General features: G+C 36.0%; 1 protein-coding gene across 1 annotated transcript; it reads left to right on the top strand.

The window, feature by feature from the left end:
• The first annotated feature begins 1,312 nt into the window (after positions 1 to 1,312).
• Positions 1,313 to 12,654, top strand: oafb (OAF homolog b). The gene is made up of 4 exons (XM_084412827.1): positions 1,313 to 1,905; positions 6,640 to 6,774; positions 7,057 to 7,237; positions 10,800 to 12,654. The coding sequence occupies exons 1-4, from the start codon at positions 1,681 to 1,683 to the stop codon at positions 11,060 to 11,062; spliced, it is 804 nt and encodes a 267-aa protein (XP_084268953.1). The 5' UTR covers positions 1,313 to 1,680; the 3' UTR covers positions 11,063 to 12,654.
• Positions 12,655 to 13,237: the final 583 nt, after the last annotated feature.

The raw sequence follows: 13,237 nt of genomic DNA, 5'->3' as shown, positions 1-13,237 counted from the left end.
AATTTTCAGATTTTGATTAAAGATTACCACAAAAAAAAAAAAAAACTTTGGTGACTTTAAAGGGATAGTGCCCCAAAAACTCTTGTCATTCCAAACCCAGAAGACTTTGGCTATTCTTTAAAATACAAATTACAGCATTTTTAATTAAACCTGTGAGGTTTCTGTCCCTCCACTGAAAGTCCAGATAACCAAAAATTAGAAGATCCAAAAAGGTAATAAAGGCGTCGTAAACGAATCCGTATGAATCGAGTGGATTAATCCAAGTATTGTGAAGAGATATGATAATTTTATATGGCAAACAGATTTAATTTAGGCTTTTATTTTACATCTAAACAATGATTGACACACATACATCGAGCACATCAGATATGGTAAACATGGAAGCTAAAACGTGCGTGTGTGTGATGCACGAGCACCAACTAGGTTTGTTCTAGTGAATGATGCACGCATATGAAACGCACTGCCTTCTGTGTTTACCATATGTGATGCACTCTATGTATGTGTGTGTATATGTGAATACAAGCCTACATTTTATGTGTAAAATGCCTCAGTTTTGGTTACCTAGACTTTTAATGGAGGGACAGAAACCTAAAATATCTTAATTTGTGTTTCGAAGATCAACCAAAGTCTTGTGGGTTTGGAATGACATGAGGGTGAGTAAATTAAGACAGAATTAATAGTTTTTGGAGCAAGTGGTAAGTGGTATAAAGAATGAAGCTTAATGTTGACAAGTCTGTGAATTAGATTTATTTATTTTTATCATGATTTTAAAAGTTATTGGAAAATAAATAGCTATTTTAATAGATAAAAGAGCTAATTACCTTGATAAAAAAATACAAATAATTATAATTATATTATTATTAGTAAGGGTCAAGCTTCTACTGGTTATGAAATCTGAATAATGGCACTAAATGAGTCTGTTCATTAAACAAAAGCTTAACATAATGGGTTCTTCTAAGGAAAAAATTCAAAATTTCCCCATTGTGTCCCCTTATTACAGGATGCTAAACTTAATAACACTTAATAAACTTAAAAACTTAACTGATTGAACTGTTTAGTGTGAAATGCAAAAAAAAAAGAAGAAAAAAAATTAATGAAATGAAAAACCGACTTTATTTAAACTAAATAAAGAAATAAAGAATAATATTTTAAAATGATGCTTTATTACAATATAAAACAATGTGCATACAATGTGCATGCATCACATTTGTGAATCCAGTTAGAGGTGGCAAGTCTTGAAATCTGAGCCTGTGTCTTTAAGAAGTGGCCCCATGCAGTGTTGGGAGCCCGAGGAGCCTTCAGCCAAATTACTGAAGTTCAGAGGAAGTGACGGGGAATACAGGAGCTTTAAGAGTTACAAAAAAAAAAAAAAAAAACTATACGCAGTAAAGAATTTCTAGAAGAAAACTTTTCGTGTATAATTAATTGTTTTCCGAATATCTAGGCTAAAAAAGATGAAAATTAAATTTTTGATAGAAGCGCAATTTGTTCGCGGTCATCATCGAGCTGTACACAGCCTGTAGCCTAGTTTACCAACTCGCTTATTTTATTAACGGACATTACCTCTCTCTTAAACAGTAGTTTGCATTCGCTTGTCCGCAGTTTTGTTTAAAGTCGTTTAATTTGACGCTATGTCCCATTGTTGTGTTAAATGAGTTTGCATCCTTAGTGCCTTTTGTAATGAACGCGAGAGTGACTCTACCGGCTTCAGTCCAGATAGCGTTTGTCGTGTTTACTGTGGTATTATCGGTAAGTGTTTGCTCACAGTTGACGGTTCTTGTTCGTCTTAACGATGGTCAAATAACGGAGGAGCTGTTAGAGGCGGATAGTGAGAAGGACATTATAACAGTGGAGTTCAAGCAGGCAGACGGGACTCTCATCACATTCCTGTCTGATTTCAAGCGCGTGAGTACAAATCCAACTAAACAGAATTCAACCACAGCTGTAAATGAACTGAAAATAATGCACTATTAAATACCAGTGGAGGGGATCACTGTGTGGGAAGAAAACATGAAGTCAAGAGTGTAACAATTAGGCCTATGTGTTTTTTGGGACGTGCACCATTGTAAGACCTTCTTGGAAGCACCTTGGAGTAAATACCATTCATGGTAGCCAATATGAATTTCACTTTCATGTTACATCATACTATGTATCATGTTATGCCTGTTCCATGCAAAGACCAAGGTATTTCCAAATACCATCATACATTCTAAACAACATGGTAGTACCATGATACTTTTTGGTAGTTTTTGTAAGTGAAGCATTTTTTGTTTGTTTGTTTGTTTGTTTTAGTATCAGGGTAAACAAATTTGTAAAATCTAAAATCAGGGTAAAATCTTTAGCATAATTCTCTATCATGGTACAATATCAAAGTAGGCTATACCATAAATAGCATCACTACCATAAATAGACTTTGAGAAGGTACAGTAAATGAAGAACAGTATAAACCTACAACAAACAAACACAATAAAGATGATCACCTCCATATAGGAGTATTGCACTGTCCTGAGATAAAACATAATATAAATAATAAATAAATAAATACTGTAATATAACATTCTCTGTCACATAAACACGTCACAGGTATAAACTACCCTTTCTAACATCCATATATAAAAATAGATAACATTTGTCATCTTATAAAGTCATAATTAATGGTGATATTTTAGATCTTTAAAAACTGTTTCACGAGTTCACACTTGCATATGATTGAGTAAAGATAATGCGTATTTGGCGGTCTGTCCGTGCATGGGGACAGCTCCAAGCCTGGAACGTGACCCGAACCCAGAGTACTGGGATGGGAACAAATAAGAGTGAGGAGGGATGCTGGAAAACTGTCTTGGTACAGAGGTGAGTTGGCTATTTATATATAGGCCTCCTCGCGCTGATTGGGTTCTGAACGTGCTTCTCCAAAACTTTGTTAATAAAACAGCATTTGTGATTCGATAGCACTACTTGGTTAAAGGATTTGGTTAAAGAACTGAGCTTAGTCCTTTTTTACATAGCGTGATCAGATCATAATGAATCATACACATGTAATTAGCTCTTTATGAATGTTATTTTAAACGTTTGAAAGAACTTTAAAGTGGCAGTGTTAGATATTGAACTCTCTAACAGACGAGTCTAATAAAATAAAATGAAAACAGTTGTTAGACTTTAATCACTCACAACATTTTTTTCTTCCCACTAGACATACTTAAATGTAGAGACTTTTCAGGATTTTTTTCCTATTTGATTTTTTTTTCATCCATGGAAAGTTGGAGGATATCAAGCTGTTATTTGCCAGAAAGTCATGCAGCCAAATTCATGCTGTGCCTGTATTGGGCAACATTAGGCATTATGCAAAGCAGGCAATGAAACACAGAGCTGGGAACTGGGTGGGAGCTGGGAATCATAGACTTCATAATTATATATTATACAACAATATAAATGAATGAATTGACCATTTGTGGTACATTAATTAATCACACTAATTACCTAGATATGAAAGTCAATGATACGGATGCATTTGGCTCGATGGTGTTTTTAGCCCCCAATGGCTCCTTCCGTTGGGGGCTAAAAACACCAAACACCATGCAGCTCGCCAAGGCAAAATAGTGATTACCTCAAAATTTGTTTCATTTCATCTTTTTCTAAATAAATAAATTAAAAGCAGCTTTACTGAAAATCATGATGTGAATGTTTTTAATATCTTAACATCTTTCCTTGTAGTCACATTTAGCAGATTAGAGCTGGTTGATTACATTTTGCAGCAATACAAGCAATCAAGAAGTTGAGGATAAATGCAGATCTATACTGAGGATATATGTGGGAAAAGTTAGACATACTTGTTTGTAAAGAGCTGAGCCACGATATAGTTACATTTTGCTTTGAAATAAAGATAAGAAAATTAGTATATCACTTACTGGTTATCCTTCTGGAAGTAGCCATCAGAAGATGGGTACACTGTGGGCATAAAGGGATGGACATGGTCAGCAACAATACTCAGGTTGGCTGTGGCATATAAACAATACTCATTTGGTACTAAGGGGACCCAAGTGTGCTGAGAAAATATACCCACACCATCACCCCACCACCAGCAGCCTGAAGTGTTGATACAAGTCAGGATGGATCCATGCTTTCATGGTGTTTTCACCAGATTCGGCCCCCACCATCTGAATGTCGACTCATCAGACCATGCAATATTTTTCCAACTTTCTATTGTCCAATTTTGGTGAGCCTGTGTAAATAGTAGCCTCAGATTCCTGTTCTTATCTGACAGGACTGGCACCGGTGTGTCTTCTGCTGCTGTAGAACATCTGCTTTAATGTTTGACGTGTTGTGCGTTCAGAGATGCTCTTCTGCAGACCTCGGTTGTAATGAGTGGTTATTTGAGTTACTGTTGCCTCAGCTCGAACTAGTCTGGCCATTCTCCTCTGACCTCTGGCATCAACAAGGTATTTTCGCCCTCAGAACTGCCGCTCACTGGATATTTCGAAAAATGAAATTCCCAGTAGATCGGCAGTTTCTGAAATACTCAAATGCTGGCACCAACAACCATGCAAAGATCAAAGTCACTTAAATCAACTTTCTTCCCCGTTCTGATGTTCAATTTGAACTTCAGCAGAGCGTCTTGACCATGTCTACATGCCTAAATGCATGCAGTTGCTGCCATGTGATTGGTTAATTAAGTGTTTGCATTAACAAGCGTTTGAACAAGTGTACCTAATAAAGTAGCCGTTGAGCATATAATATAAAGTTTTTATGGAATTATAAGCTTATTCAACTTCTGTTGTACGTTTTTTTTTTTTTAAGGAGAGACAAATCCAAATTATGAATGGTTGTTTTAATCAATATAATGCCACTTTTTGTATGCCACCTTTTCTATGCCACCTTCTCTATGATTTCATATCTCTCTGTAACAGAATCTACAAGATAATTCTTTTAAGTTATTTTGAGCAAGTGAGTCTGGCTGACATTCACATAGCTTCAGTCGTATTCAGTGTCGCAAAGAAAAGCAGTGTTGTCATGAAAGAGGCTGTATTCTTGGTTATGTGCATATGGGAGCAGTTGGTAGATCAGCTGATGCTCGGGGTCGTGGTAAGAGGTTACGCCTCAGTTGCATGTTCTCTGAAGAGCTGGTCTGTTTATAGTTAGACAGGGGCCTCTTCTTTGTTTTAGTGCTCATGAAATGAAGGCTTTTAAAAATGTTTTTCATTTGGTTGCCTCTCCCTGCAGTCCAAAATTGCATTGTTCACATTCATTATTCCTCATTCGTCGTCAGTGGAACTTATACTGTATACTGCAAAAATATAGTAAAATCTGAAAACTGCAAAAGACCAAGACAAAAAATATATTTTTTATTTAATCAAAAATATTTGCAAAGCTAACCTTTTATGGAAGTAAAATAGTAGAAAAATAAAAGTAAATAAAATTGTGACATAATTATAAAGATAGTGGAGATCTGGCAAAGGGAAGGTGCACAAAGTAATACATTAAAGGGGTGCCAGTAATTGCGGCACACATTTATAAGGTTTATAAAAAAATATCTACTTTAATTAAGTTGTTAGTTTTTTGTAGTTTTTATTTTATTTTAAATAACAGTCTATAAACTACAATTAAGTTTTCCCCAGCCTGTTTTTCTCAGTATTTACCAAGGTTACCAGTGTTAAGGCCCGTTCACGCCACGAACGATAACTATAATGATAACTTTCTCAGCATCCACACCAGCAAATGATATCATTCTGTTTTTTCTAAGCGCACACTGCAGTTTTGTCATCCGCCGTTTTTAATGCTCGAGCTATTTAAAGCAGGACGGATTCTGATTGGCTGTCAATATTTGAATCGCTCATCAGATGGGAAAAAATGGCTCTAAAAAAAGTGCTTCCAACGTTATTGTTTCTCTGTGCTATTATCGTTATAGTTGTCGTGTGAACTCTACTTTTCTTTAATATTTAGAACAATTTTTAGAACTATGTCTTTATCGTTATCATTACAGTTATTGTCCTTGATGTGAACCTTTAGTGGAAGACTGTATGGCAGCACGGCAAAAAAAAAAAAAGAAAAGTTTATAGGTTTGAGGTTTATACTTAATTTTTTTTTTAAACTAACGTTAAGATATATTCTTATACATCGGATCCCGAATAAATTATTATTGTGTAAGGATTATATATTTTTACTGGACAATAATGTATGTCTATACATATATGCCTGCCTGTTCTTCTAATTTGCATGTCCTGGAGTTTCATAGGAAAAACATCATGATAATAATATCCCCTAATTCATTGTTAAAGGATTAGTTCACCTCAGAATGTAAATTCTGTCATCATTTACTCACACATGAATTTCTTCTGCTGAACACAAAAGAAGATATTTTGAAGAATGTCGGTAACCAAACAGTTGATGTATACCATTGACTTCCATTGTGTTTTTTTCCTATTATGGATTGGGGTACAAGTACATCAACTGTCTGGTTACCGGCATTCTTCAAAATATCTTCTTTTGTGTTCAGCAGAAGAACTTCATACAGGTTTGAAACAACTTGAGGGTGAGTAAATGATGATAGAATTTTCATTTTGAAGTGAACTATTCCTTTAAAATGTAGGTTTGTCTTGTGACTGTGTCTATGCTCACATTTTCTTTATTGTTTTTTTCTAATAGCGTGTGAAGATCTTTCGTGCCCTGGTGCTTGGGGAGCCAGAGAAGGGCCAATCACAGTACCAGGCCCTCTGCTTCATCTTACATTTGGACCATGGAGAGATTATCCCCAGTGAAGCCATGGCTAGACTCAGACAGGTCCAAATTTAAAAGATAAATAAATCTTCTGTGGCACCTTGCTGAAAAGACCAGCTTAGGCTAACTCAGGTCCAGACTTAAAGGAACAGTTTATCCCCCAAAAATGAAAAAGTCTAGGGACAAGGCATTGTGCAGGAATACACATTAATTTTAAAGTAAAGCCACAAGCTACACAAGTATTGGACCATTGATGGTGTATTGTTAGTACTCTTAGGTATTGTGTATTGTTATCAAAGCATTAAACTTATGACCGTTCTTATGATTGTTGTTTGAACTCAACAGAAAAACCCTCATTTGGTGCGGAGTGCGGAGGAGAGACGTGGTGAGGAACAGTTCACTATGAACGCGGTGCTCAACATGAGTCGCTCCTGGCACCTCAGTACTCACATACATAATGTCTGCGGGGATGCACGGGACCTTGTGTACACACGGCAGCAAGATGTCAAACACTGGCTGGACAAAGGTTAGATGAGAGGGTTACCACTGTGTGTTCTTACACAGTTGATGCAGTGCTGTAAATGTATGTTTTAAGCCCCTGCAATGCATGCTAAGAATTTTCAGCAATAACTGGGTCATTCTCATAAACTGGGTCATTTGTGCCTGAAAATTTCAGGAAACATTTTTCTTTCTGTAAGTTTACAGCTGAAATTTTAAGCAAATAATTATACTTAGAATAAATATCTGAGTAAGATGTGGTAATATAATTACCATATATTATTATTATATTGTTATTTAGTGGCCAGAGAAAAATAACTCTTTCTTATGGGTACAGTGCTACTCAAGAGCATGTAGCTGTAATCGCATCATTAAGGGGACTTTGTTTTGCAAGCAGTGATCACAGAATTTGATTGAACTAAATCACGAACACATAGCTAGTCTAAACATACGCATACAGACAATCACGCATACATGGGTACATGGAGAGTGAAAATGAATGAAGGAAACCGAAACAGGAACAAGGAAATGAGGCTTTGGAAACGTCAGAGTTAGTTACTGAACTGAACCATCAGCACCTTGGTAACAAAGGGTTATACGAGCTTATACTAAATCTCTGTTTAGTTAGTTTAAATGTACGATACTTGCACAAACCCTTAGCCGTTGAACGAACGTCCGAATATTCAGTCTCAGAAGAAAGTGGTGATGCTGCAACAGGTTCTTCCAGGTTTAAAGGTTGTATCAGCGATTTCAGGCCCAAACATAAATGATCACATTCATCTAATCTTTCCTAACGATCCGCTAGCTACCCGCCTCATAAGCATGCCGTCAAAAAAACGCGTCTCTGTAGGCAGCCTAGGCTCTGAGATCTGCACACAAAAAACAGTTGGTTTCACCACCACTCAAAACCAAAATATATAGTGTTCCAACCAATCACCGACAGGGGTGGGTGTTGTGAGGTTTTCGCGTGCAGCCGTCATAGGCACCCGTGCACAAGCGCAAAACCTCACAACACCCACCCCTGTCTGTGATTTATTTTGGTTTTGAGTGGTGGTGAAAAGATCGCTGATACAACCTTTAATGTCTGGTACACATTGTGCAATTTTGGGCTGTCCAAAGATGACCAGTTGTGGTGATTTCTGTGGTAGTGGCTCCTAAATGGTGGTCCTACGTCGAACAGTGAAAGAGGTTCAAAGACGGCCATTGTCATGGTCTTGCGACCAAAGATAGCTTGCGATAATTTTCTGACACTGTCAGAAATTTAGCATGATCATCTCACAGTGTGTTTGCTGCTACGTCTATTGACTAGCCAATAAAAATGCAACATGAAATGGCGTATTGATCAACGTGATATGGTGCTAAAACCTAAAACTACTAACCTGAAGTTCCATTTAGCATGCCAATGTGTCCTCTTTTACCTAGCCATGACCACATCCATATTCTCCTTTTATTATTCTCCATATTCTCAGCGAAAGTGCCAAAGTGCAATTCATTTAGCTCTATTTGTTTACTACTAGCGCAGGCTAATGACGTTTTGTTCTTCTTTGCTAACTTGTGTCGTAGCCTATGATTCAAAATTGTGTCATCATCGTACAGTCTGCATACATGTCATACCCAAATTGATTAGATCCATGTCATACAGTGTGTTTTGTAATGATCTTATTGGATTGCCGAAATCGCACAGTCTGTAGCAGGCATAAAAATGAAAACGATGTTAGTCTAATCCTGTTAAGATTAGGGAAGTTACAACAAATCGGTCAGACCGGATGTCTCCAGTCTTTTCACACGAACAGCAACCAGAGGAAGCAGGAAGAGAGGGAAGGTCACCGAGATAGTGCCGTTTAAAGTCCTGTGGTGAAAATCAAATTTTTAATGTTGTTTATATGTCTATATAGTGTTTTTAATGTGCTTTGAGACAAACCATGTGCAAATTCATAAGTCTACACAATTGCTAAGTATTTTCTCCTTAAAACTGCAGTAAAAAAAAAACGCGGTTTGAAATCAAGTTACTGACGTCACAAACTACCTTGTAACCAATCACGTCAACGTCCCGGCGTGCTTTAGCATATCATTAACAGCGAACTAGCAGGTGCCAAGATGCCAAGTTATCCTGGTATATTGTTTTTGTTGATATGAAAAATCGGGTAGATTTAGCAATATAGCGGGTGTATGATGTTTATTACGATGTTATGATGAACAATATGCCTTTCTCCACTGACGTTCGGAGTTGTTCAAAGCGTTTCTGATGATTTTTAGAAGGCAGACTGAGATGGCAAATGGGAACATAGTTTGTGTAACATTAGCAACACATTATTAGCTGTTTGATAACATAGTCAAGCAAAAGGCTTATAATATTAATTACTGTTATGTGTCCGACATTGTAAAGAGTGATACCTTTGTGTAGCTTTTACCTCAGTAAGTTAGCCGAGTGAATCCGTGAGCTGGCATGAGTGGAAGCGGGGCTAATTAGCATATTCATGGATCCGCGTATACTAAAGAAAAAAACGTTTAAATATGTAAGATGAGTTTTAAGGGATAAAATGATTGACTACAGGGGGACTTTAACTTCCACAGAGGTCACACCTCTCGAGTTTGGCTTGACCCACTGAGAAAGGTGTAATTTTTAAGCGGGAAAAAGTTCCTTTGTTTAGAAGCTGATTCATTTGGATAATCAGAGTGGGCTGGCAGTTCTGTGTCCCTTCATTCTCTGAATTAATAAAACAAGCATCCAATACATGCTATGAGAAGGTGATGGAAACCAATCTGTAAGATACTAAACAGCATTATTTTGATATCAAGCATGATATAGATGAGGTTTCATTAACTAGTAGTTCTATCATAAGACATGCATAAAACAGTATACAATACAAATGACAATATACAAAACAGTAACAACACACATAATTTCCTAAGGATATGCATGTTTATTCATAGAAAGGTTTGTCAATGAATTAATGGAGAGAAGTCAGTTTTATTGGGCCTATGTCTATCTTTCCAATGGCCTTTGCTGTTGCATGTGGCCACCATAAATGGCGTAACCTAGGGGTGGGGGAAAAATTGATTCGCATATGAATCGCAATCCTATCTTATGGCGATTAGCATAGATTCACAAATTGTAAAAATCGATATTCTAAAAAGTGTTAGATTTCTTAAACTTTGCTGTACTACTTAAAGTTATTGGCACATTGAAGTGTTAGTAATCACAATAAGCAGCAATTCAGCAATCCAGTTCTCTTTCACAGTTTATTACACTTGAATGGTCTAATACACACAATTATGTCAAAATGCACATCATGTGAAGTATTCACATAAACACAGTCTGTAAACAGTGTAAACAGAAGAAAATCAGATGTGTAAGAGTATTTTACATCTTAAGTCACCATCTTAAATGGCATTTGTTAAAATGAAAATAAAATGAATAATTATGCACTTAACCTTCAAATACCATGACCACTCTATATTAGGTAAAGTCAATTTTTTTTTTTTTTTTTTTTGCTTTGAATAAAATCATTTATTTGCTTTGTGCAAAGAAACACATTTTTTTTCTGTTGCATTTTTTTTTTTTTAACCCATTTCATTTTTCTTTACAGGGGTGGAAGGTTCAATATTTGAGGTCTTTCCCCAGAGTCTGAATGTAAGTGGCTTGCAGAGCTGCAGCTCCACAACAGACCCATGGCAGCCCTGCGCCTGCACTTACAGGTTAAACCTGGAGTGGTTCCCCTGCCAGCTGAAGTACTGCCGGGGTCAGGGGTCCAACCCCTACAAGTGTGGCATTAAGAGCTGCAGCAAAGGCTACCGGTTTGACTTCTACACACACCATAAACACCTGTGCCTTTGGGATGAGGACACTTAGTACCACCTAAGAGAAAGGAAACTTTTTTTTTATGGGAAACATGCTTTTGTAAGGTACTCTACAACAAAGCAGAAGTTTACTTTTACCTCAAGGAACATTTTTGATAATGAGATTATCTAGATATTACTTGTGCGCTTCAAGGTATTGAAAGCAACTAAACATTTTGTTTCAACAGGGAACTTTCTCTGACTTTTATGCATTGAGTGAAAGAATGGATATTTTGAAGTGGATTGTCAAGCCATTTGTCTTTTCACATTTGGGCATCACTACAATGATACCTCAGGGCAGAAAATTCTGTTTTATGGATTAAGTTGTATGTTTAGTTCTGCTTTAGGATAGCTGTCTTGTTGCTCTTGTTTTCATTCCGTTTAGTTTTTACATTGCTGACTGAATTTTTTACATGTTAAAATATTTGTATGTTAAAGTATTAGCTTTCCATAACATTCTTTTAGTTGAGGTCGGATATAATTAGTATAAAGGAGAGTACTTTGATAAATATTTACATCCTATTGTACAAAATGTTTACAATATGAAGTCTGAATGTTGTAAAATGTTGCCTTCACTTTATGTTGTGTTTAATAAGCTTATGATTCTGCTTACTGCATTGTCTTGTCATGCAATAATCTGCAACAGTTTGACTGCTGCAAAATAACATTTGACTGCTTACAATAATGTATACACGTTTTCAAAACAATTCACATTTTTTCTCTCCTGTTTATGAAGCTAAGAGTGCAAAGCTGTAACAAAAGGCCTAAGTGGTAGCTAAGACATTGTCTCTGAACATATTGTGAAGTCTATTTATTGCAAATTTATTCAGTAGATGCCAAATTTCTTATTCTCAGCTAAGTTGCCCTCTATAGCCATGACTAATTCTAATTTACATTTCAATTGCAGCTGTCTTATGAAGAGTCTTTTGCTTTGGTTTGTGATATACAACATGAAGCGTTGGTCTGGCTTTGCATTCTGAAGATATGGCCCAGTATTCTCATCTCTTGTTCTCTGCTCTCTGCTCTCCTGTGCCTTCATCTTGATGTTGTCTGCTATTTTCTCAGATTTAGACCTTTTTCTGGTCAGACTGTTTCTTTAATTGTAGTATGAAAATATTTGTAATGGGTTAATTTTTGTTCTGTGTGCCAAATAATTTCAACATAACTGTACCACCCAACAGAAGAAAAAAGTAAAGCGTTGTGTTGCGGAAAGTAACTTTTAAAAGCAATGCATTACGATATTGTGTGACAAACTGCATTACTTAGTTACTTTTTTGGAAAAGTAGTGTGTTACGTTACATTTGTGTTACTTTTCTCATCTGGACTGGGATTTTTTTTTTTTTTTTTTATAACAAAAAAAGTTATATTTTTCGCTAATGTAAAGCCTGTCTAAATACCCACACTTGCTGTCTTTGCATTTGACTATTTGTGTACTTGCATGGCATATTTTTTGTAATTTGCCCATGTGTTCAAGTCAAGTCACATTTATTTATATAGCACTTTTTACAATACAGATTGTTTCAAAGTAGCTTTACAGAAATACAGTAACAGGAAAATGCAACAAAGTTTGTTTCCAGAATAAAAGAGAGTCACATTCACATTCTTAAGTAAGTTCAGTGATGTTTCATTTTGTTGTAAAAGAAAGTTATTCATTTAGTTCATTAATATATAGCCACTCTGGAGAAAACCGTGATGTCATCGTCCAGCTCAGTTCAGTTCTCATATAATAGTGTCAATGCAGGCAGATCAATATTATTGTTGAATATTAATATTGACCATGGATCACAAAACCAGTCATAAGTCGCACGGGTATATTTGTGGCAATAGCCAACAATACATTTTATGGATCAAAATGATCGATTTTTCCTTCATGTCAAAAATCATTAGGATATTGAGTAAACATCATGTTCCATGAAGATATTTTGTAAATTTCCTACCGTAAATATATAAACATTTATTTTTGTGAGTCAATGCAGCACAATCGCGAACATAAAACTTTAAAGGCGATTTTCTCAATGTTTCGAATTTTTTTTTTTTTTTTTTTTTTTTGCATCCTCAGATTCCAGATTTCAAATAGTTGTATCTTGGCCAAATATTGTCCTATCCTAACATACCAAACATCAATGGAAAGCTTATTTATAATATATATATAATTTTATTTTTTTATTTTTTTTGACCCATGTGACTG

This window comes from Rutilus rutilus (genome assembly GCF_951802725.1).
Source record: "Rutilus rutilus genome assembly, chromosome: 7".
Taxonomy (NCBI): domain Eukaryota; kingdom Metazoa; phylum Chordata; class Actinopteri; order Cypriniformes; family Leuciscidae; genus Rutilus; species Rutilus rutilus.
The sequence above is the reverse complement of the archived record's forward strand: the minus strand, read 5'-3'. Positions and strand labels throughout refer to the sequence as shown.